Raw genomic sequence first — 26,497 nt, 5'->3', positions numbered from 1 at the left:
TTTTAGAAACTCATTAAGTATTTTCCCTGTATCTTAAAAAAAAAACAGGAAAAAAGAACTATAAATCAGATACTTGAATTATGACTAAAAAATCTATTGTTTGGGAATTGGAAGAGTAAGGATTCAATAAATGCATTTATATACACCTGATAAAACATCATTATAGTTTTTGTTCTTTCTTCCCCTGCACCCCGAAAACTTCATAAATACATCAAATGTATTTTAAAAATGAGCACACAGTATTGACCATTTATCATATAATTACTCCCAGAGTCTGACTCTGTGTTCTCATCAGGTCATAATTAAATAGAGCAAAGCTCAACCTCGACTCTGAGGCGACAGAGAGTTTGACCTGAGATTCCTTTTCCCAGGTGGTTATCACATAGGCAGCTGCTGCCTCTGACCTCTGGCCTCACAAGACAGTTACACTGTATGCATTTCCTTACAGGAGTATCTTATCCACATTAAGCTTCAACATCACAGTTTATCATTTATTATTATTAATTTTATCAATTAACTTTTAACCTTTAAGTTTGTCTTATTTTCAAATTGGCCAGTTATGTTGAAGACCGGAAGAGTTCCAGTAATGACAAGTCCCAGTTCCTAAAAACAGATTGAGAGAAAAGGCAAATGAAAATGACAATTTGAACTTTGTCCTACTGCCTTAGACCTTGATATACAAGACTTCATTTTATAGTTACTTGATAAAGAGCCACAAATAACTTGTAACTCATTTTGTGTTTTCAAAATATCAAAGTTTTGTGTTTTCAAAATATCAATGAAAATGTCTTGGAAATAATAAAGACTTATTAGGCAGCTATTAAAGCATGTAAGATTTGAAATATTATTCCAGTGTGCATTGCAAATAAATAAAACTATTCTACTTATGTAAAGATTCATTAGCCTCTAAACATTTTAGTAACTGTCCACCCTCCATGCTCTTTTTCACAGAGACAGTTTATCTACCATCAGGGCCCTCCATAAGCAGAATGGTATAAAAATATTATTTTAAATGATTTACTTCATTTTTGTGGTTTTATTCTTAACTTTTAATGCCCTAACCCAAACTATTCATGCTATTTCACAAATGTGTAGTAAAAGAACTAAGCTATTGATATAGCATTTCTGGAACACTCTAGATACATGCTATGCTGTACAAAAGAAGTATTAATTCTAAATAACAACCAAAATAAATATTACTTTTTAAGAAAGTAATGTAGAAAAATAAACTTGCAAATGGCAAATATGAAAGTCTAGTCATGAAGCAATTTAGCAAAACAAAATAATTCCATTCGATTAATCAGCAGATTGATATTCTCATATATTAAAAGAATACATGGATATTATGTAAAATAGAAGGTTTTTTTAATTACTGATATCCATGGCATGTGTGTGTCTCTCTGTGTATGCATAACCACTATTTCATGTTAAACGACATTTTCACCAAATAACTCTTTAAAGAAATTTTGAATTTGCTAAAAAACTGAGAAAATATTAGTAATCTCCTTAAAAAAAAACCCCAATTCAAACCTCATAAACTCTGATATGATTCCAGTAACAGTGTGGTTTTATGGAGAGAATGTCTTAAATAGGGTTTAGTTTTTACTTGTGCATGCAAGAAACCCTAAAGCAATGAAAACTGATTCAGGGAGGAGGGCAATCATCCACAAACTTACAGCAGAACAAGACACTAGATAAGCTGGCATAGCTACAGATAGTTCAGTACATGATGATATACCTATTGGCTCTCTGTTTCATCCTAAACAACAACATTTGAATGAAGAGATCCTTAATTAATTATGCAAATTAACATTCTCAGTGAAAACATTCTATCTCAATAGAAAGTCAGATCAGAAATTCATAAAGCTGGTATCCAGAGGATAATTCTGTGAAGATTACTTTAGATAATTTTCTATTTATGTTGCAATCTATAAGAAAAGTGTTACGGTTTGCATGAGGGGTCCCCAATGAAGTGCCTCTGTTAATGCAGGAATGTTCAGAGGTAAAGTAACTGGATTGTGACAGCTGTAACCTAATCATTCTATCCTAGTTTGAACAGACTGGGTGACAACTGTAGGAATGTAGCAAGTGGCTCAAAGATGATGGTCAATGGGGTACCCTGGAATAATGGGGTATCTTCACTTTGGCCCATTCTGAGTGTGCTTCTCTCTCTCTCTCTCTCTCTCTCTCTCTCTCTCTCTCTCTCTCTCCTGACCCCACCATAAGTTGAGCATCTTAACTCTGCTGGGCCCTTACCCATGATATGCTGCCTCACCATGGGCCCAGAGTAATGGAGTTGGCCATATCTATGGGCTCAGACCTCTGTGAGCCACAAATAAATATTTCCTCCTCTAAATTGTTCTTGTCGAGTAGCTTGGTTACAGCGAAGCAAAAGCTGACTAAAACAGACACTGGCACTGAGTGACCATGTGGTTCCCAACATTTTGGAGCTGGTTGGTAGGAAGAATTTTGAAAAGTTTGGCAATGCAGGCTGAAAAAGCTTTAGAATACTGAAAGTGGATGTTAATGGGCAACTCTGGTGGGAGATCAGAAGACAGAGTGCCAACAGAAATGTGACTGTGCTTGTGAGGTTTCAGAGGGAGATGAGGACTCTATTGGGAACAGGATTAGAGGTCATTCATGTTATGGATTATGGCAAAGAATTTGGCTACATTTTTCCCACGTCCTGAGACTTTACGAGAGGTTGAATTTAAAAGTGATGGACTAATAAATCTGTGGAGGAAATTTCAAGGCAAAATAGCATTCAATCAGTGGCATGGCTATTATGGCAGCTCTTAGCTAGGTTTACATTGAGAATTGAAAGCAGAAAACAGAGGGAAAGGAGTTAAAAAAAAAAAAAAAACTTGTGGTTTGGCCAGAAATGTGCATGAGAAGCTGGGGATAAGGAAAGTATGCTTATTGAAGAGAGAACACCCCTAAAGAGATGCTAAGTATTTTGCATAAAGTTAAGTGGTCATGAAGGCTTTGACCAAGATTTTGCCTCTGAAGTCAGGCAAAGTGTAGCTGGGTTGGAGTTCCTGTGGGCTGTCCCTGAGAATGCAATGGGTTACAGGGAAGCCAAAGCTGGAATGGAGACCCTAGGAAATGAGATTCCAGTAATGTGGACTGTCTACTAAAAAAAAGCTGTTGACTTAGGAGAGGATCAAGCTAAAAGAGAGCCTATGTGTAGTACAACCATCAAGGCCAAAGTGGCAGAGCTGACCAGACCCTTTGAAAATAACCATATTGCCGCCAAGTGTCCTAGATGCTGTAGGTATAGTTGGGAAACTGTTTGCCCATCTCTGCTTTGGGTCCATCCCTTCTTTCATCCTTTTTTGGAATGGGAATAATTGCTCTGTACGACTCTAATATATCAAATACATGTAACTTGCTTTTGAATTTTACAGGGGCTCACAGCTCAGAGTTTGCCTTGAGTCTCAGAGGAGATTCTGAAGTTGGACTCTTGGGCAATGCTAAAACTGTTAAAACAATGGGGCTCTGGGAGATAGACTGACTAAATGCATTTTGCATTACTAGATAGAAATGAAGTTTGGGGCGCCCAAGGTAGAATGTTATGGTTGGATGTGAGGTGTCTCCTCTAAACTGCCTGGGTTAATTCAGGAATATTCAGAAGTCAAGTGACTGGATTCAGAGAGTTGTAACCTAATCAGTCCATCCTAGTTTGAATGGATTAGATGATAACTATAGGCAGGTGGGGAGTGGCTTTAAGAAGTTGATCATTGGAGTTATATCCTGGAAAGGTGCATCTTACTTTTGGCCCCTTCTGCTCTCTCTGCTTCCTGACCCCATCGTGAGCTGAGCAGCTTTCCTCCACTGGGTATTTCCCCATTATGCTTTCTCATGTTGGGCCCAGAATAATGGAGTCAGATTTCTATGGACTGAGACCTCCGAAACTGAGCCTCACAAACTTTTTCTCCTCTGAGTTCTTGTTGTTGTTTTGTTTTGTCATGTACTTTGGTCAAAAAACTCAAAAAGTGACTAAAAAAAGTTTTAAAAATTGGTATCATGATAGAAAATATAGATATGGATGTAGTCTTTATCTTTGCCTCATTTATGCATTTGTATAGAATTTTATACTTTGCTTCTAAAAATGTCATATACCCCCAAATGAGGTCCTAGATGACTAACATATTAGAGTTAAGATAACCATGGATGAATTCATTGGTACCCAATTTCCATTTTCTCCCTCATTTATCAAGTGAACCCAAAAGTATACTGTGTTTATCAGTACTGCCAGTATTTCTAGAGAATAAAAACCAAGACAATATATAAGATTTCTATCTCCTTGGTTTTAATATTTATTTTCTGAAACCCAACTCTTTTCATCTCTCTCTTTTTATTTAAAGAGACTCATTTTATCTCCCAAATAAAATCATCCCTCTACAAGTTACCTCCTTCTGTTCTGATATCATATTACTTATATAGGTGACAACAGTCCTTCAATATATCCAGTACACTCCCCAATTTTATACTATATTTATGTGGTTTCTTTCCTCACCATCAGTTAAAGAAACCATACTTGAACTCATATGTTTAGCTAAAACATCACTATTTTTTTATGTCCCATTCCACCCCCAGACATATAACTTTTTTTTCTTTTGAAACACCAGAGCTCTTTGAATTTTTCACATTATATTACACTTTGTCTTCAAATATTACACCTTTTCCTTTTTTAATAAAACTGTGTATTTGACTAACATAATTTGAATCTGCTGTATAAATTATAAAGTGATTATAAAAAAATACTTAGAAATATACAATGGGTCCCTTATTCTGAAACCAGAAAAAAAAAGTTCTATTTGTGTGTACTGCATAGCCAACTCCTGTGTTCCATTTCTTTTCTTGTTTTACATTTAGTTTCAACTTGTAAACAGACATTTAGAATTAACATTTCCTTCTAATGTCATTTGTGCTATCAGTAGGAACCTTACCAGCAATGCAGACATTCTGGTTAATGAACTTCTGGTCATAGGAAAGCAACAGGGCATAATTATTGGCTCCTCCTATCATACACTGTCTTGGATGGATTTAAAAAAGTGAAACATCTTGCCCATAGCTTTAGATGACCATGTGACCTTAAGTAAATAAGTGATGTCAAGAAGGAACATTGGGTGGTAATTTTAGCTAGGACTTGAGGTAAGCAAGCCTCATTTTATCTTTCTTAGCGTGCAAGGCTACTGCTAATAGTGCCTATTTTTCTTCTAACTTCCTGTATATGTTTACTTTATAAGAATCAAATGATAAGTAACTCTAAATGGATTGTATTTTGCCCTTTGGGTTCAACATTGCATGGAAAAAAGAAGTAACAGCATATAATTGGACTCCAAGTAGGGGAAAGGGTACTACTGAATCAGCAGTTACTTTTTAGGACTTAGTATTTTGGCTTTCCCCAGTATGTTGTTCCAGCAAAGCATGAATAAAGACTTCAAAGTAAGATTAAGCATACGAATAAATCTTAAGTATTATAAATCTTTATAAATTGAATATTAGGAAAATAAAAATAACATCAAAACATGACTTTGATCCTACAAAATCTAGGGCTGGATAATTTTTTCTTGCGCATGTGTGCGTTATGGGACTGTTCTGTGCATTGTAAAATGTTTAGCAGCATCTCCAGCTTCTGTCTGTGAAGACCAGTAGTAGCAGTTACTCACTCTCCAGCCCTGACCATCAAAAAATATATATACAGATATTTCCAAATGAATTGTGAAGGGCAAAATTACCCCCATTTGAGAACTATTGCTTTAAAGTGTGGTGGAATACCTATTCTAATATGTCAGTTGTTCTGTGGATCTTTGGCATGTTGTTTCACACCAGAACCAACCACCAATATCCTATTTCCATTAAAAATGTCTGGATTTGAATTTAAAGCATAAGATTACATATGAAGAGGTAATTAGGCCTGTAATGATTTCAATGTATGATAAGATTTTTGCCTAATAGAATGTACTTCTGAATATTGGTGAGTCTGATTACATTTGAGGTTGTACATTTCTATTAGCTGACATCTACTTTAAAAATACTTTCTTTAAAATCTTTAGAAATAGGTTTTCATTTACATGGCATTGAGCATTTTTTTACATTAAAATTCAACAAGTTATGAGAATCTCTATAAATTCAACATTCTAGGATGGAAATTCTTCATTCTCAATGGATTAACTACAAAACAAAATAATACTTTACATTTGTAGCTCCGTATTACATACAAATCTAGAATTCTATTCAAATTATCTAAATTCTGGCTACAAAAGCTTGTGATAGAAGGAATTTTAAAAAGAGTTTAACTTAAATGGGAAAAGAAAAATGTCCCCTAAAAAAGAACAGTCAGTTCTTTTTTAATGGCAGTCTAGTTTAACATCCAATCTCTTACCAGTGCATCCAAGTAAACATTTGTCCATTGGACTTGCTTCGCTTTGTCTCCTGCTAAAACCATAGGTCTCCCCAGAACATCCAGATATTCCTATTTATAAAAGAAAAGAGAAAGAAGGAAAGGAAAAAAGAAAGAAAGAGGAAAAAAAGCTATGCTTCAAAACTAGAAATGCTATGTGCTTTAAAAAACAAATTTCCACAGGGGGAAAAATAATCTAGAGTTAAAAATGAATACAGAATCAAATTATTAACAGAGTGAATTATTTAATCCTATTTTGGGCATTTCATGAGTGGTAAGTCTCTATACTTTGAATCAACAATATTTGACCTATTTACATAATATATCTATCCCCATTTTTTCTAGCAACAATAATCAGAACATTGTTTCTCAAGGTACAGCCTATGATAAGTGAAATACATGCCTTATGAATTGTTTCATGTTGATCTAAACTATTTAAGGCACTATGATTTACTGTGTGAAATTGCACAAATTTGAAATAATAAAGCAGCCACATACTTGCTTTCATATCACAGATTGTTTGGCTGGAATTCAAAACTACATTTAAACATATCAAAAAATAAATGAAATATGGTGCCAAATCTAGACATGAGACTCAAATGCAGCTGCTGTTTCATTTCAACATTCAATGTATTCAGTATTAATTTCCACAAAGGCAGTGTTATTTATCCTAAATTGTGACTTAGTCTATTTTGTAGATTCTCAGTTATGTTTAAAATTGAGAGATGGTTTTAAACAATAATTTATGAATTGAAAATAATATACATTTAAATTCACTTCATTACTAATCCTACAAAAAATTACTCAATATACGTGTTTTCTATTGAATGAGTTAGAAAACTTGTCTCCTTGTAACTATTTTAATCAGTAAGTAGATCTTTAGGGATTATTTGAAAATAAATATGGCCTTGTATAATTTGTCAAGAATAATTATTGTTTAACTTCTATATTGTTAAGAAATTTACTTAAGTGATCTGCAACAGAATCAAGTTCCAATAACATGAGACTGTTAGTAAATTTGATTATATTCATTATGGTGAGAAAAATAACATATTCATATTTCTATTCATGTTTTTACCTGAGTTTTGGATGTTTGAAAACACTTGGAACCTTAATGAAATAAAAATCCATCATTATGATACTCAGCATTTTAGTAAAAAATGTAACATTTTGTGTTTTTTTTTTCATTTTCATCTATTATTTCTATATTGAGCACATTTAAACTGGAAAAATATCTTAAACTTTGAAAAAAATATTATAAGTGAGTTTCAAATAAACATACCTGAGTATTAATTCTTATTGCTCCAATTGAAGGAATTTCATAATAATAACCTGAAATACATATATGTATTTATACATATAAATATTTCATTATAATAGACAAAATTGTTTTATGTCTTTGTAGGATAAAAGGATATGTTTTTCACTGCTAAATTAAGCAAACACTGAAATATATATATACAACTGACAAATTCAGAAGATGTTTGATAAATGAATATTTGCAACATACGAACAGGCTTTATGAGAAATTTTACTGAATTTCTTAGATAGTGTAAAATAAATATTCTTCTATAAAGAAGTAGGAAAAATGGCATAGTGAAATATATTTTCACTATACATATTATTAAAAATGTAGGTATATAGTTATATATATATTATATATGCACATATATCCATGCACATATTCACATACACATAAAATGTTTGCCTAAATATAACTTTCAGAATACTTCAGGTTCTTTTAGTTGCTATGGTATCACAGTTTATTTTTCAAATAACATTTTTTTTTCTGGCACAAAAGAAATATGGGCTCACTACACAAAATTTATCTAGGAATGTATGAGACATTTTTCAAAAAACAGTAATTTAGCAACTCAAAAACAGGCTCACATGTGTCACACTGTCATATGTTTTATAAGATTCAGATATTCTTTTATTTCTACTTTTCCATATAAAATTATATTTGTTATATATCATTATTATTCAATATATCCCTTTATTAATTTACAATATTATGATTTCATAATTTTTTACAATATAATGCTAATGCCAAAAATGTATTACGTTTTCACTATAAAAAAATGTTCAAAATCTTTTTGCCTTGAGCTGGGTGCTATTGTGCACTCCTATATAATCACAGTGATTAAGGAGGCTGAATCAGAAGAATTGCATGATTTAAGGCCAGCCTCAGCAACTCAGCAAGACCCTGTCTCAAAATAAAATACTGAGGATGTAGATAAGTAGTGAAGCATTCCTGGGTAAAATCTCTGGTACACACACACACACACACACACACACACACAAAATCTTATTGCTTTGATTCCTATAAGAGTTAGGTACAACTATAGATTATTTTATATGACAATGTAAACTTAAAAAGCTACCACCTCCATTTTTTTTCTTCTAATAAAACATAGTCAGGAAAACAGATAATTACCTTTATTTTCACAAGCCATCCACTGAATTGGTCCTCTGTCATAATTATGTTGACCAACTGAAAATGTGAACACTCGTACCTAGATGAATTGAAAAATAAGTATCCATTAGGCTTGAAAAAATGTAATTGAATGGCAAATAAAAATAGCTACAGCAAGACACAATAAAGTTGTCCAGTTAATTTCATATGACAAGAAAAATTTAAGTGAATAAAGAATTCAGGAGGGCACCAGAGGGAAATCACATAGCCTTCTATAAACATAGACTCCAATTGCCAAATTTAGATTAGCACTTTGGTGTCCTGCATCATATCCCAGTCCTCAGGCAGGAGCATGATTAAGCTTTCATTAGTAGAGAATGCATCTTTCAGGTCCACCTCAATTTGACCTGGTTAAACCTGTCTCACTTGGTTATATCACCCACATATGGAGAGAGTCAGGGCAAAAAAATATTTCCTTATATCATAGGTAGGAAAATGTACACAGAAGGTCATGTTACTTTTAGTTGCTTAAGGCAAGTCAACTCAGTGTTGGCTACTTTCACAGCATGGAACTATTTAAGATGCACACATATAATTATGATGTTATTATATGACTTATTTTCTAGAAAAGATGGCTGACACAGATAAATAGGCAAATATGCTCCTAGCTTTTCCTAATTTCTGTGAATTGTCTATTTGAATTGACATTTTCTAATTGCTTAATCTTTTGTACATGATTACAGAGCACAAATCTCAGAGACTTCACATCTGTTTCTTTTCTTTTATTGGACTTGGCCACACAGATGACATCTTAATAATCCCTGCCCCCAACATTCATACTGGGATGTTGCTGTTTCTCTTGCTAAGGTTTTATCTGAGCCACTCTTTAAGTCATTCAGGTTTGCCTTAGCTAGTAATGTAGGAAGTGATTAAGTTTTAATTAGCTCAAAATTATAAGGATAAATGACTGGATTTAGGTTAAAGGTAGAGGAGGCTCACACTCGCCCATGCTGGCTTTCCCACTCTCATGCACACATGTTCTCTCTAGCCCTTCTTCTATCTTTAGGAATTCTCCCTCTAAGTGCAATAATTTCATTTTCTTTATTTCTCCAATTGGGTCATTTTAGGGGGCTCTATATATTTGAAAATCATGTTACTGCTTACATAGTTGAGCCTACCCCTAAAGGGAGGTGTTTTTATAAAGCAGGCTGACCACCCTAACTGTTAATTCAATTTGACTGCCATACCTTAAACAATCATCACATGAATTCAGAACAGGGGAAAAAAATCCAGATGCTTCAGAGAGCACTTGGTTATGTCCTTCATAAGTAAGGTTGGTAAGTCAAGTTTCAGATGTTCAAACAAAGCACAGCTGTGTCTAGTTGTCACCACTAGCTGTGTCTACTGTAACCACAATAGTGTTGTGGTGAAATATTTTTCACAAGATACTTTTCAGTTTAAAGAATTAAATGAGTATGACTAAGTGAATTATGTCTATGTCTCTGGAAGGTAAGCACTTCTAATAACTGAAAGCTATACACTTAGACTCCCACTGTGAGATTATTTTGATAAATGTTATCATTCAAATAGTCCAAATAAACATTTAACTTTTAAAAAATATCCAGTAGAAAAAGACTGATTGCTTTGTTTTATTACAAAAGTTTCACCTAACCCTCATATGTTTGCCTACATGGAGCCTTCAGAAGTTGTCAAAATTAAGGAATTTGGGATCAGAGCTGGGTGTCTATCCAGTCATATTTAATTACAAAATTTTAAGCATCCTAAATTGTACCCCCCTTTGTTCTTTTTCTCACATAGGTTCTTGGTTATTTAGATGTTAACTAGACATTTAAATGTAAGCCAATCATTAGCTGATTGACTGCCTTGCTTATTATATATGTTCAACTTGTACCTCTTTTCTCAATTTTTCACTTACCTTGCTGCAGACTTTTTAATAACCATTTTTCTGAAAAAATTTCTCCCAGTAGATACTAAAAATCTTAAGAATAAAAATTTACTCTTTTCTTATAATGTTTGCAACTGTCTTACCATTAAAATATTTACAAAATCTATCATATCTGTTTATTTTTTCTCAAGTTTATGTATACGCATACATACATATACACTTAAAATTTTTATAAACTATAGATTATCTTAGAACTTTCTGATATTATTTTATTAAATATATGTATACTTTTATTACTGGAAATTGAACCATGACTTCTTACATGCTAGGTAGGTACCACTGACTATATGCCCAGCCCATTTGACTTTTTAAGACAGAGTCTCCCCAAGTTGTCTAGGTTGGTCTTAAATTTGAAATCATCTTCATCAGCCTCCTGAGTCACTGGGATTACCAGGGTGCACTACAACACCCAGCTATAAATATATATTTAGTTGAGAAAAAGTTAAGTGTATGTCACTCAAAACTTGGCATCTACAATAGTGCCTTACACACATTCTTTATACCACCATGAAAATCAATACACAAATATTTCATTCCCAGGTGCTGAGTCTTAGCTAAATTTGTCTTTGTTAATACATGTTAGGTAATTATGTAGTTAAAAACTTTTAAGTCCACTGATTTCATAAAAAATTACATTACATATTTTATAATGCATGTAGATAATGGATTGGCAAAATTTAGAAAAATCTGCGTGCACTGATTTTTCACTTGGAATTACAAATGGCTTTATTTCTCCTGAAGTGTACTATATTACTGCCACCCTGTGGAGCAGTCAATGAACTACTGAACTCTGAAAATTTAGATGCCCAAAGTAAGAGATGACTATTATTCCCACCTTCAGATGCTTTCCACTTCTTTAAATTTGTAATTCTTATTTATCCATAATTTTGGAGAAATGGGAAATAAAGTCAACCCTTGAAATATGCACAATTTAAAATTTAAGTGAATTTAATCTCAAAGATGGGGTATAAATGTAGAGCTTTTTTAGTGCATTTCTATTGTTCTGTACAAAAATAAAAAGATATATAAAACATCTCAAAACACTAAATCAGTAGTCAGTCACACAAGCTGAATATTTTATCTGAACTTTCAAGTATAAACTACCTACTTTAGACTATGCCTATATCATGGCAGACTCAACTTCTGCTGAGGGAAATTTATTTAGTTCATGTCTAGTAGCACATTTATAATCATATAACAAAAGCACACTGGGAATTTCCAAGTGAAATATTCATATTCAGTTATAAGTTTCTCAGCTAGTGTAACTTTAAATTGGCTCTTATTTTAAAGGGTGTATTTCTGTGAAGTTTTCATCACAGGATCACGTATTAGACATACATGATGCATTGTAAATGGCTTTCACATATATTTTTCATAATGCGCAGAGCCCAGGGCTTTAACAGAGGTAATGTGGGAAAACAGCATTGAATAAATATCGAATTGGGATAAAAGAATTCCAAGATTGTACAACTTAGTATCTATTATAATACTGTACACATAAATGGAAATATTAAATGAAAGGAAATTGAATAAACAAAATGAGTAGTTTCTCATTTTACAGAGACTAGAGACATGTTCTCTTCTCTGTATTGAACTCTGTCAGTTCATTATGATATTTAGGAAGAGCAGACTGAAGCTGGACTTATAGTCATCTCACACTTTGGAATTTGGGTAGTTTCATTATACTTAGAGTAAATATCTAATCTTTTTTAAGTACATTTGCTTGCTGGAGTTAAGTAAAAAAAATTAGGCAAAATGTAAGGACATTTATTACACTTATAGCATCCACATGCTCTGTTATTCCTAGAGAATACAAAAATCTTGTAACTCTCAACTCACCCTTAGGTATAAAAGTATATTCACTGAAGTAACAATAATTTGGGGGTAGATAAGATTAGGCAAATTAAAAAAAAATCAGTCATTATTAGTTGTAAATTTATATAGTTTACCCTTAGTTGTTTAAAAATAATTTTTTTCTCTGAACATAATAATTCCAATAATTCAAAGTATATGAGTCTGGACTACTTGTTTCAAAAATAACCTTAATTTTAAGTAAATTTGGATTATTTGAAATATACTACTTGTTTGTTCCATATAAGCCATTAATTTACAACTTTACACTATGTTTCTGACTTTTGCTAATCTGTTTTATAATTTGTTTTGTCTCGTTTGTTGAATACTAAAATACTTTTCTTCAATTAAGAGTTTTCCAAAGCCACAGGGTCAACCTATTTTAAAAAGTCCTAAGAATTTTCTTCCCAGCAGAACTCAGTTACTGGAAACTGTCACCTCAATAATTATCAGTTACCCAGAGTTCAAGTTTAATTTACAACAGGCAAATCTCCAAAGAATAATGGAAGTGAGTCTATGAAGAAAGGAAGCCAGTAAAACTAAAATAAAAGCTTCAGCTATTGAGACATGTTAGAAAAATGATGTCAGAGATGGGCTGTATTAATCTACTCTATGCACTAAAATTTTTGGTATTAAGCCTATCAAAATATTAGACGGGACTGAATGTTTCAAGAGAAAATTCTACAGTGGTCTCTTTAATTTACACACGTACTCAACCCCAGAGTGTTTGATTAGCCCACATCTCTAGTTTTATTACATTACACAATAAATGAAAGTGTCCAAATTCTTGTGTCACCATTTATTTTAAAAGCCCAAATGATCTGAAAGGTAATTGCAACCTACAAAGTCCTGACTATCTATCTTAGGCTGTTGAAGCTGTGAGGAATGTATCCCAGAGGGGTGAAGCCCAGCTGCCTGACTAGAAGGCAGGCTCCCAGGTGGACAAATGATGATCAGCACACACAGATGAAAGACACAGACAGATGACCAGTCAGGCTCGTTCTATATGAGGGTATTAAATTTAGGCTATCAATGAAATTCTTGACTCTGCCACATAGTTGTTGTTGATTTTCAACAAGTTACTTAACTTCTGTAATTTGGGCTTTCATATTTCCAAAATGGGGACAATGATGATGATGATACTTTTAATCAGATGAGCATTCCAGTCATAAAAAATAAAGGTTGTATTTATAACACATAAAAACTATAAGCTCCATGAATTTTAGCTACCATAATGAAGATGATAGTGAGGATGATGACTACAAAGTTCCAGAATTCAATGATGTAATATTTTCTATTTGTGGAACATTAATCTTTCCTACCTCAAAAAGATCTACAGACCCTAGGCTTAATAGAAGAAAAAGTATGTCCTAATCTTCATCATGTCAGATTAGGCCCTAACTTCCTTAATAAGACTTGTTTAGAGTGCGAGAAATAAAATCAAAAATCAATAAATGGGATGGTTTCAAACTAAAAAGCTTCTTCTCAGCAAAGGAAACAATAACGTGAAGAGAGAACCGACATTTTGGGAGCAAATTTTTGCTACATGCACTTTAGATAGAGCACTAATCTCCAGGATATATAAAAAACTTGAAAAACTTAACACTCCCCCCCAAAAAAAAGAACACCAACAAATAATCCAATCAATAAAGGGCTAAGGAACTGAACAGACAAATCTCAGAAGAAGATATACAATCGATAAACAAATATATGAAAAAAATGTTAAACATCTCTAGTAACTAGAGAAATGCAAATCAAAACTACTCTAAGATTTCATCTGACTCCAGTCAGAAAGGCAGTTAACATGAATACAAGCAACAATAAGTGTTGGCGAGGATGTGGGGGAAAAGGCACACTCATTCATTGCTGTTGGGACTGCAAATTGGTGCAGCAAATCTGGAAAGCAGTATGAAACTAGTACAGAAAGCAGTATAGAAAACTTGGAGTAGAACCACCATTTGACCCAGCTATCCCATTCCTTGGTCTATACCCAAAGGACTTAAAAACAGCATACTACAGTGACATTGCCACATCAATGTTTATAGCAGCACAATTCACAATAGCCAAACTGTAGAACCATCCTAGATGCCCTTCAATAGATGAATGGGTAAAGAAACTGTGGTATATATACACAATGGAATATTACTCAGTAACAAAAGATAATAAAATTATGGTATTTGCAGGTAAATTGATATCATGCTAAGAAAATTAAGTCAATCCTTTAAAAAAAAGGCTAAATATTTTCTCTGATAAGCGAAGGCTAATCCATAATGCCGGGTGGGGCTGAGGGGGGGACAGGCAGGCATGGGATGAATGGAGAAACTTTAAATTGGCAAAAGGAGAGGGTGGGGAAGGGAAAGGGCATGGGGATAGGAAATATGGTGGAATTAGATGGACATCATTACCCTAGGTACATGCATGATTGCATGAATGGTATGACCCTACTTAGTGTACAATCAAAAAAGTGAAAAATTATGCTCCACTTGTGTACAATGAATCAAAGACCATTCTGCTGTCATGTATAACTGATTAGAAAAAATAAATAAATAAATAAATAAATAAATAAATAAACAAACAAACATTTTTAGAGAAGCAGATTGGACTGTGTTTATTGTTTAGTAACAAATTACAATGTCAAGGGGACAATATTATTTAAATGTTGTTGTGCCTACATAAGATAGATTTACTTGAAGTGTCCAAAGTTCTGACAGAGGCAAGAATTTAATCTATGTTTGTTCAATGTGTTCAAGTAAATAAATAACATAAAACTACTGTTTAAAAAGAAAACAAAATACAGTTGTCACATGGGATTTTGCATATGCCACCTTAAAGAACCCAGCTAATATTTAATGTACTCATATATAATGTGAGTAAATGCTTTGGGATTGTAGGGGTTTTTAAATTTACTACCAACTATAATGGATGGCCCTCACATTTTAAGGCAATACAGAAGTAAGGTCAGAATTTCTTTTTTTATATGTAAATTTATTGTGCTTGATAAAGGAGGAATAAGCTATGAGCACATTGCATTTCCAAGCAACTTGTAGCTTTGTAAAGACCATCATCAGCTGAGATGTTTAAGGCATGCAGGGATTCATTTAAGATAATCTACTTTTATAATGACAAAATATTATACTTACCAACCTAGATGCCCCTCAATAGAGGAATGGATAAAAAAATGTGGCATCTATATACAATGAAGTATTATGCAGCACTAAGAAATGACAAAATCATAGAATTTGCAGGGAAATGGATGGCATTAGAGCAGATTATACTAAGTGAAGCTAGCCAAGCCCTAAAAAACAAATGTCAAATGTCTGCTTTGATATAAAGAGAGCAACTAAGAACAGAACAGGAAGGAAGAGCATGAGGAAAAGACTACAGTAAACAAAGACGAATGGGGGGAGAGAAAGGGAGAGAGAAGGGAAAGCATATGGAAATGGTAGGAGACTTTCAATGATACATAAAATTATAAGAGGTTATGAGGGGCAAGGGGGAGGGAAAAAAGGGAGAGAATTGAACAACAGCAGGGGAGGTAGAGAGGGAAGATGGGAGGGGAGGGGAGGGGAGGGGGGATAGTAGAGGATAGGAAAGGTAGCAGAATACAACAGTCACTAATATGGCATTATGTAAAAATGTGAATATGTAACAGATGTGATTCTGCAATCTGTATTTGGGGTGAAAATGGGAGTTCAAAACCCAATTTGAGTCAAATGTATGAAAGATGATATATCATGAGCTATGTAATGTTTTAAATAATCAATAAAAAAAAGAAAAAAAATATTATACTTACACTGATAATCAGAGTACGAAGAAGAATCATTTTGGAATGATTAGTGTGAAAGGAAAGGTGCCATCAATCCAGTCATTTCTTATGTCTGTATTTTCAAGATGCCATATGAAAGAGTGGAATATCCTATCAGTTTTACCCCATGTTCCCACTGTGCACAGTTCTTGATGAGAAGAGAAGGCAGCATAGAAACAGCAGGACAGATCACCTCTACTGAAAATTTTGTAACACAAACAATGGCTATCCCATGTCAAGATGATATAATTTTGCCTAAAATTTGTACTTTCTGCACTCTAAATTTATCATTCGTTTTCTTTGTGCCTAAGGTAAGTTCACTGTGCCTAAGATTTGCTTTAGATACTAAATTAAGAAGTCTTTGAAATACAAGAATGTAATATTATTAAAATGTATCAGAGTGAGGAAAGAGTTTTCAACATAAATTTTAAAAGAAAAAAAATATAAACAAATGCTGTCAACAAACAAGGACACACACACATGCATATAAATGTGCACTAAATATGCCTTTAAATTGATAGCCTCTCCACTATGAGGGTCAGCTGCATTGTTCTCAGCTCTACAGTGACTTCAGGAAAGCCAATACATATTATTTTTATAAGTAAGGGTAGAGCATCTATTCTAAAGCCAAAAATCTCAGAAACTGTTGAAATTGTGAAAATATCTGAAATGAAAGTTCTTAGATGCAATACATTTGTTAAATAATATTAACTACTTTACATGTTACATGACCTTCATTATCATGTTTCATCATTCCTTTCTAAGACTTCATTTTTGCCTGATGCAAAAGTCAGGCAGAGAACTAGCAGAGGATGCAATGAATTATTTCCTGTGAGTTGTTTTTCTTACTGTCTGTTGAAAAAGTGTTAATGTTCACTCTGACTATGGTATGCAGCCATTTGGAACTTGGATTAGACTTTTATAGACTGTAGGATATTTCTCTTTTTATTTGGAAGTAATACAGGAAAGATTTTCTCATAATTTAAAAAATTCTTTAAAATCAAATGAGTTAATGACAATACACATTGTTAGTTATAACTTTAGCTATGCAATCTTTATTTTGAAAATTATTGCACATCTATCACATGGCTTTTTTCCCATTTGTTCTTCTTACTCAGTTTACTAGGTATTTTGAAATTCTCTTTTTGTTAATTTTAAATGCCTCTTTTTTCATGAATTGAAAATTAAGAGCCAAAGAACTATTTCCTAGCTGGACAGGTAATCTTAAGTGTGTATTGCTAAGCAACCTCTTTGTGAGTATACGGAAAATCAAATATATTTAATTTTGCTAGTCCTGGGAATTATCTTTCAACTCTGTGTCTGGTTTTACTTTTCTTTTTCATTTGTTTGGACTTTATGATAGAATTCATTTTGGTTTTGGCACCATTTTTGAGGAGGTCTTGTACACATGGTTGAGCCCTGAGAAATGGTACTGTTGCAGGTAAAGATTAGAAAGTGAATGTGCTTTAATTTGGAACAGCTGTGTGAAGAGATTAACATGGATTCAGATTTAAAGCTGCACCTATCTATAATCAGGTAGATTAATTCCCAAGAGCAGTGCATTCCACATAAGAACCCAAACATTTTGTTCTAATTCTTGAAACTTTTGGCTTCATTAAATTTTGCTATGTATCTACAGGCTCATTCAGCAGTTTTTCAGATAAACCTCATCACACCTCCCTTGGTTGCTCTGGAAGATATTTGATTCATCTGGATGAAAAATGAATGTAAATGAATCATTCAACAGCTGAATGAATGCGAAAGGAGAGACTTGGGGAAAAGTAGAATTCAGACAGTAGTTTTCAGATTTTATGAAAATACATGTGACTTTTTTGTGTGTGTGTGTGCCAGGGATTGAATCCAGGGGCACCTATCCACTTAGCAACATACCCAGACATTTTTTTTTATATTTTATTTTGAAACAAGTCTTGCTAAATTCTTGTGGCCTCCCTATATTGCTGAGGCTGGCTTTGAAGTCACAATCCATCTGCCTCATCCTCGTGAGTTGCTGGGATTGCAGATGTGCACCACTGGACCTGGCTCACATCGTTCTATGACTATAATTTGTATATATTTTTAAAATTTTTATCTTATTATGGTAAGAATACATAAGACCTACCCTTTTAGCATTTTTAAGCATATAATACATTATTTTATTTTGAATACAATGTTGCACAAAAGATCTCTGGAGCTTATTCATCTTGCTTTACTGTAAATTTATACTTATTGATTAGAAACATCCTTTCTTCCCCTCTCCTCAGCCCCTGGCAACTAGCATTCCACTCTTTGATGGTATGAATTTGACTACTTTAGATATCTCATGTAAGTGAAAAAATAGAATATTTGTCTCTTTATCAATGGTTTACTTTACTTAGCATAATATCTTCAAAATTTAACTCTATCATCGCATAGAATTTAATTCTGTGTTAAGGCTAAATAATACATACACACACACACACCACACCACACACACACACACACACACACACACACACACACACACATACACACAAATTTTCTTTACCCATTTAACTGGCAATAAATGGTTAGGGTATTTCCCCAACTGAACTATACTGAATAGTGCTGCAATGAACACAGAAGTGTTCTTAAAGACCATAATTTCAATTCTTGTCTATACATTCCAAGAAATCACATGCCTTGGTGATTTAGTAGTTCTATTTTTAATTCTTTGGGAAACTTCTGATTGTTTTTCACAGTGGCTAATCGTGTTCTCTTTTCTTCAGCATCATACAAAGGATTCAATTTCTCTACAACTTTTCCAATACTGTTGTCTTTTTGTTTCTTTGATAACTATTATCATAATAGATGTGAGATGATATCTCATTGTGAGTTTGATCAACCCTGATGACCAATAACATTGGCAGTTTCTTAATAGATTTGTGGGTAACTTGTAGATCTTCCTTGAAGAAATGTCTAATTGAAGTTCTTAGTCCATTTTTTTCAATGGAGCTATTATTTTTATTTTTGTTTTGTTTTGTTACTGAGTATTAGGAATTCCATATATATTTTATATATTAACCTCTTATAAGACAAAGGATTTTCAAATATTCTCTCACTCTGTAGGTCAGGTTTTTACTCTATTAATTGTTTCTTTTGCTGTGCAGAAGCACTGATAGAGTTTCATGTTTAATTTTGATTTTATTGCCTGGATTTTATTGTCATACTTATTAAATCACCATATCCATTTAAGATATACCTATATGTCTTTAATCCATTTGGGGTTGAATTTTCAGTATGGTGTTAGATAAGGATTGAACTTTATTTTTTTGCTTTTGGTTATATAGCTTCCCCAATATTTATTAAAGAGACAACAAACATTTCCTCATGTGTATTTCTGACAGTGTTGTCAAAAATCAGTTGACCATATAGTCATGAACTTTACTTCTGGGCACTCTATTCTGTTCCATCTATCTGTCTGTCCTTAGGCTAGTAATATTCTGTTGTAGTGACTGTAGTTTGCACTATATCAGGAAGTGGGAAGCCTCCAGCTTTGTTCTTTGGTCTAAGACTGAGCTGGTGATTTATGGTCTTCTGTGGTTCCACAGGAATCATAGAATTGCTTTTCTCTATTTCTCTAAAAAAATAAAAAAAATGGCATTGGGATTCTGACAAAGAATGCATTGAACCTGGAGCTAACTTTCAGTACTATGAGCATTTTAACAATATTGAGGTAGTAACCACTGAACCACATCCCCAGACCCTTTTTTAACATCTTCTTTAGAGACAGAGTCTCTCTGAGTTGCTCATTAATCTGCTGGGGCTGGCTTTGAACTCAGGATCATCCTCCCTCAGCCTCCTGAATTGCTGGGATTAAAGGCATACACCATCATGCCTGGCAATATTGAGTTTTCTAATCCACGAACATGGGATGCTTTTCAATTTCTATGACTTCTTTAATTTCTTCATAGTTTCCACAATTTCTGTTTCAGATAGTTCATCACTAGAGTACAGAAACCCAACTAACATTTGTATGTTGATTTTGCATCCTGCAACTTAACTGAATTTAATAGTTCTATCAGGTTTTTTCCTGTATATTTTTGAGTCTTTAAACTTTTCCATATATAAAATCATGCCATCCTGCAAACAGAAACAATTTTCTCCTGCTATTGAACTGTAGCTTCACTCGTGTATGATTTCAATTCTTTGATCACTTTCAAATGAACATAGGCTCAAAAGCACAGAGTGTTTCAAAGTGTTAAAAATTTTTTCATCAGAACTATATCCCATCACACACAACATTTTATCTGTTAAACATCTGAGTATATTAATTCATATTCCAATCTTTTTAACACATAAAAATTATATTTTAACACATAAATAACACATAACCATATTTTATGGATTTACAGCCTTTTGAAAAAGGTTGAGAATGATTGTCTAATTACAAAACGTGTATGATGAGAAAAGTGACATAAACTGATAAGGGATTGTTAGAAAAGATAAGTTTTGATGGAAGTTGATCACTGTGTCAACAGGTTCAACTAGATCCCTCTTGCTACAATGCTTTCCTCTTGTAGCAAAACAAACACTGAAATAAATATATTCCAATTACAAAACACTTATCTTCATTACTTATTGGTATCACAATATCTTAAAATATTATGCCTATAAAAGGATTGACCTTAAATCTTTCCCTAAAATGCAACAGTTTTAAAATCAGATGCATTTTTCTTGCAGCGGTGGGGGGGGGCACATATATGAACTGTCTTTGAAGTGTTTTAGGAAAGTTAAGTATCACTACCGTGTTTTATAATTAAATGATATAATACTTTTACCCAGGAAAAGCTTAAATTGTTGCTGTTTCTCCATTCTCTTCTGATTTCTCTCTTTGTATAACATTTTCCTATTTAAAATTGATGTATAAAGGCCAACATCATTCTAAATGGAGAAAAATTGAAGGCATTCCCTCTAAAAACTGGAACAAGAAAGGGATGACCTCTTTCATGACTTCAATAGTTCTTGAAACTAAAGGGATACACATAGGAAAAGAGAAACTCAAATTGGCACTATTTGCTGATGATGTGATTCTATACCTAGAAGACTCTAAAAATTCCACCAGAAAACTTCTAACTAGTAAATGAATTCAGCAAAGTAGCAAGGTATAAAACTAACACCCATAAATCAAAGGCATTTCTGTATATCAGTGATAAATCCTCAGAAAGGGAAATGAGGAAAACTATCCTCATTAAAATAGCCTCAAAAATAAATAAAATACTTGGGAATCAACTTAACAAAAGAGGTGAATGATTTATATAACGAAAATTACAGAACTCTGAAGAAAGAAATCAAAGAAGACCTTAGCAGATGGAAAGATCTACTTGCTCTTGGATAGGAAGAATTAATCTTAACAAAATGACCATACTTCCAAAAGCACTATACAGATTTAATGCAATTCTGATCTAAATTCCAATGACATTCCTCATAGAAATAGAAACAGCAATCATGAAATTCATCTGGAAAAATAAGAGACCCAAAATAGCTAAAGCAATCCTTAGCAAGAAGAGTGAAGCAGATGGCATCACTATACCAGACCTTAAACTATACTACAGAGCAATAATAACAAAAACAGCATGGTATTGGCACCAAAACAGACTGGTAAGAGCAATGGTACAGAATAGAGGACACAGAGACTAATCCACAATATCACAATTGTCTCATACTAGACAAAGGTGCCAAAAACATGCATTAGAGAAAAGACAGTCTCTTCAACAAACGGTGCTGAAAAAACTGGAAATCCATATGCAACAAAAGGAAATTAAATCCCTATCTCTCACCATGCACAAAACTCAAAATGAATCAAGGACTTAAGAATACAACCAGAGACCTTGTGTCTAATAGAAGAAAAAGTAGGCCCTAATCTCCATCATGTGGGAATAGGCCCCAACTTCCTTAATAAGACTCCTGTGGCACATGAATTAAAATCAAGAATCAATAAATAGGATGGAATCAAACTAAAGAGTTTCTTCTCAGCAAAAGAAAAAATCCGTGAGGTGAACAGAGTGCCTACATCTTGGGAGAAAATCTTTACACCTTACACATAAGATAGAGCACTAATCTCAAGGGTATATAAAAAATCAAAAAGTTAAACACCAAAAAATATAATAACCCAATTAGTCAATAGGCCAAGGACTTGAACAGACACTCCCCAGAAGATGATATACAACCAATCAACAAATATATGGAAAAATGTTCATCATTGCTAGCAATTAGAGAAATGCAAATCAAAACCACTCTAGTCAGAATGGCAGCTATTATGAAGACAAACAACAATAAGTGGTGGCAAGGATGTGGGGAAAAAGGCACACTCATACACTGCTGGTGGAACTGCAAATTGGTGCAGCCAATATGGAAAGCAGTATAAAGATTTCTTGGAAAATTGGGAATGGAAGTATCATTTGACCCAGCTATTCCTCTCCTCAGTCTGTACCCAAAGGACTTAAAAACAGCATACTACAGGGACACAGCCACATCAATGTTTATAGCAGCACAATTCACAATAGCTAAACTGTGGAACCAACCTAGATGCCCTTCAATAGATGAATGGATTAAAAAATGTGAGATATATATATATATATATATTAATTACACACACACACACAATGGAATATTACTCAGCAATAAAAGAGAATAAAATCATGGCATTTGAAGGTAAATGGAAGGAGTTAGAGAAGATAATGCTAAGTGAAGTTAGCCAATCCCAAAAAAAACAAATGCCAAATGTTTTCTCTGATATAAGGAGGCTGACTCATGGTGGAGTAGGGTGAGGGAGCATGAGAGGAATGGAGGAATTCTAGATAGCACAGAGGGGTTGGAGGGGAAAGGAGGGGCATGGGGTTAGAAATGATGGTAGAATGTGATGATCATTATTATCCAAAGTACATGTATGAAGACCTGAATTGGTGTGAATATACTTTGTGTACAACCAGAGATATGAAAAAATGTGCTATATATGTATAATATGAATTGTAATGTATTCTGCTGACATATATAGATTTAAAAAAATGAAAAATAATAAAATAAAATTGATGCATAAGAATCAAATAGGAGCAATAAGTCCAAATTATTTTACTAACATATTAGTCAGATACCACTTGTGTGTCTTATGAAAATATTATATTTCACAACCCATAGTTCATGTTACTTTACAGTTGGGACTAAATGTTTTCAAACAAAAAGTTTCACCTTACTACGATTACCACTATCTCTTTTAACAACCACCTAAACATTAAAATAAAAATATTATATAATTACACTCACTTTTTTATCTTTATTGTATTTGGCAAATATCTCCTGGGCTCTCTCTTCTCCTCCATCCGTGAACAACATGATAATCTTATTGCAGTTGGCTCTGGAAACATTATACTGTTAAAACAAAACAATTGCCCATTGTTGATAATGAAGGACATGGAAAATAAACCAATACGGAAAGAGCGTGCAGAGACTGCTAGTAATGAGGGAAATGTCTGCTCAGTAAATAGATTCTAAAAACCTGTTCTTGGGCCAGGCAGATGTCACTACCTCACTTCTTCCACATCTTGGATCAGATGTTACCCCATCTGTGAGACTTTCCTGTATTAATTTGCAAGCTCCCTCCTAGACTATATTCCTCTTGATATCATTTTATATTCTTTTACAGATACTATATATTTTATTTATTTGTGTGCTTATTGGTGGATTCTCCCAATAGAATGTACACTCTATAAAATCAGGACATTTTTTTTCATTCAATGTTGTTTCTTTGTCTGCAAGAATATCTGGCTCTTAATAATCCCTCAGCGACTGATTAGTAGATGGACTTTAAGTTAATAAATGCACATGTTAATTTTATGACCCTACAATTTTATAGCAGAAACAAGGAAGTAATATTAAAATATGAAAACCTTTTCAGTGTAATTGCAATCTATTTCTGCATAATTCTTCCTTCTTCCCTCCTCATTCTATTTTTTTAATTACATTTCCAAAGGACAAACTCCCTCTAACATATAACACTCTTCTATTCCCTTGTAAATGCTGAGATATTCCCAGGGTATTTTTTTCTCTCTTCTCTCAACCTTGCCTGCATATGCTACTCCTGAAAGATTCAATTCCAGTGATAAGTCCTCTTAATCTTTAAGGTCTCCAAAGGAGTTGACACAGGAGAACAATGAACTAGTACTAAAGGGCCATTAAGTTGAGCAATTAATTCAGAAAGGTGGATTTCTTGATGTATGACATTATCATCATAGCTTTCTGCTGCTGTGAAATGTATATCCTCAAATGCAGAAAAAAAATCACACTAATTTATACATGCTCAAATTTTTTGAAGATGTCAACCCTCTAGCTCAGTGCTATTCAAAGGAAAAGCAATATAAGCCTAATATGTAATTTCAAATTTTCTTATAGCCATCTCAAGGACAGTAAATACAAAACATATGAAATTAATTCTAATAATATGATTTATTTAGTCATCTGAAATATTGCCAATTCAAAATGAAATCAATGTAATATGCTTTATTTTCAGCAGCATCAGTCTCTGAATATTGTTGTGTATTTTACACTTCTACACATGTCCATTCAAATCAACTACCTTCCAACTGCCCAACAACCTCATGTGATGATAGTTACTGTGTTGGACTGCACAACCCTGAACTTCAAATGACTAATGCTTTAAAAAATCATTAATTCTCCTTAGTGTCCAAGCTTATTAAGGTCTACATTCTTATCTTACTTTTCAGTCAAGATAAATCTCATTTTCTGATGTGAAAATTAATGAAGCTAATATTTTTCTCTATTGGTGAAAAGATCATGTTTCATACAATCTCTCCTCATTCATTGACTAGGTTATTAGGACTTTGGCAGTAAAAGCTCTTAATGAAGCATTGTGAAAACATAAGTATTGATTAACTCATTTATAACATTCTTCTCTTTTCTTTCTTTTTGTACTGGGAATTAAACTCAGAGCACTCCTACACTGAGCTACATTTCGAAGTCCATTTTTATTTATTTTTTAAATTTTTTTTTAATATTTATTTTTTAGTTATCGGCGGATACAACATCTTTGTTTGTATGTGGTGCTGAGGATCGAACCCGGGCTGCACGCATGCCAAGCGAGCGCGCTACAGCTTGAGCCACATTCTCAGCCCCCCATTTTTATTTTTTGAGACAGGGTCTCACTAAGTTGCTGGTGCAAGCCTGGGACTTGAGATCCCCTGCTTCAGTGTCCTCAATCTGTAGAATTACAAGTGTAGGTTCTTATCTTTTGAAGATAACTTATCTGCAAATTTGATTATACAGAGCTTTACATATTTTATCTTAAAAATATGTTTATGAGCTGGGCACAGTGGCATGTGCCTGTAATCCCAGCAACTCCAGAGGCTAAGATAAGGAGAATTACAAGTTCAAGGCCAGCCTCAGCAATTTAGTGAACCCTAAACAGCTGAGTGAGATTGTGTCTCAATGGGGATATAGCACTTATGGGTTCAATTCCTAGTACAATATAAAATAATGTGTGTGTGTGTGTGTGTGTGTGTGTGTAAAAGATGCCTAAAAATCCCTTAGCTAAATTAATTTCTCTATTTCATCTTTTTATCTGCATGTATAAAATGGTCAAAATAATATGCACAAGGACTATTTTATAAAAGCGATACAGTAAATAAAGTTTTACCATAGGTCATACTTTCACTTTTTGAAGCACTGGAGGTATAATTAATATTAATGAATACATTTGTCAATGTGTTTGTATATTTGAGTATGACTCTCTTCCTAGTATAGATAGATATCAGGGCATACAAAAAATGGGAGAATGTAGGAAAGATCAAGAAATCTTTTGATTTCAACATGAATTTTCCTAGGAGTAACTGCCTCAGGATTTGTGGTAGGATTAATGTGTATAATAGCAAATTTTCCATGGGTTTGCAATTATGTAAAAATCATATAGTCATAATAATTAACATTACTTTGAACAAACTGAGCAAAAATTTGATTATTTCAATAAATTTATAATTAATGGCATTGATAATACACTTTAATGTGATAACGTTAAACAAACTC

General features: G+C 33.4%; 1 protein-coding gene across 3 annotated transcripts in view; it reads right to left on the bottom strand.

The window, feature by feature from the left end:
- Window positions 1-26,497, bottom strand: part of CACNA2D1 (calcium voltage-gated channel auxiliary subunit alpha2delta 1) — a 483,532-nt gene that overhangs the window by 59,756 nt on the left and 397,279 nt on the right. For all 3 annotated transcript variants that reach the window (XM_081286479.1, XM_081286480.1, XM_081286478.1), the window contains exons 12-16: window positions 23,726-23,830; window positions 8,847-8,925; window positions 7,692-7,741; window positions 6,392-6,481; window positions 526-603 (exon numbers count right to left, since the gene is read on the bottom strand). In XM_081286479.1, the coding sequence (XP_081142605.1) occupies window positions 526-603; window positions 6,392-6,481; window positions 7,692-7,741; window positions 8,847-8,925; window positions 23,726-23,830 (402 nt within the window). The remainder of the gene's footprint in view (window positions 1-525; window positions 604-6,391; window positions 6,482-7,691; window positions 7,742-8,846; window positions 8,926-23,725; window positions 23,831-26,497) is intronic.

The sequence above is a fragment of the Spermophilus citellus genome (assembly GCF_964194105.1).
Source record: "Spermophilus citellus genome assembly, chromosome: 3".
Classification (NCBI taxonomy): domain Eukaryota; kingdom Metazoa; phylum Chordata; class Mammalia; order Rodentia; family Sciuridae; genus Spermophilus; species Spermophilus citellus.
Note: the sequence above shows the minus strand (reverse complement) of the source record. Positions and strands in the feature narration are given on the sequence as shown.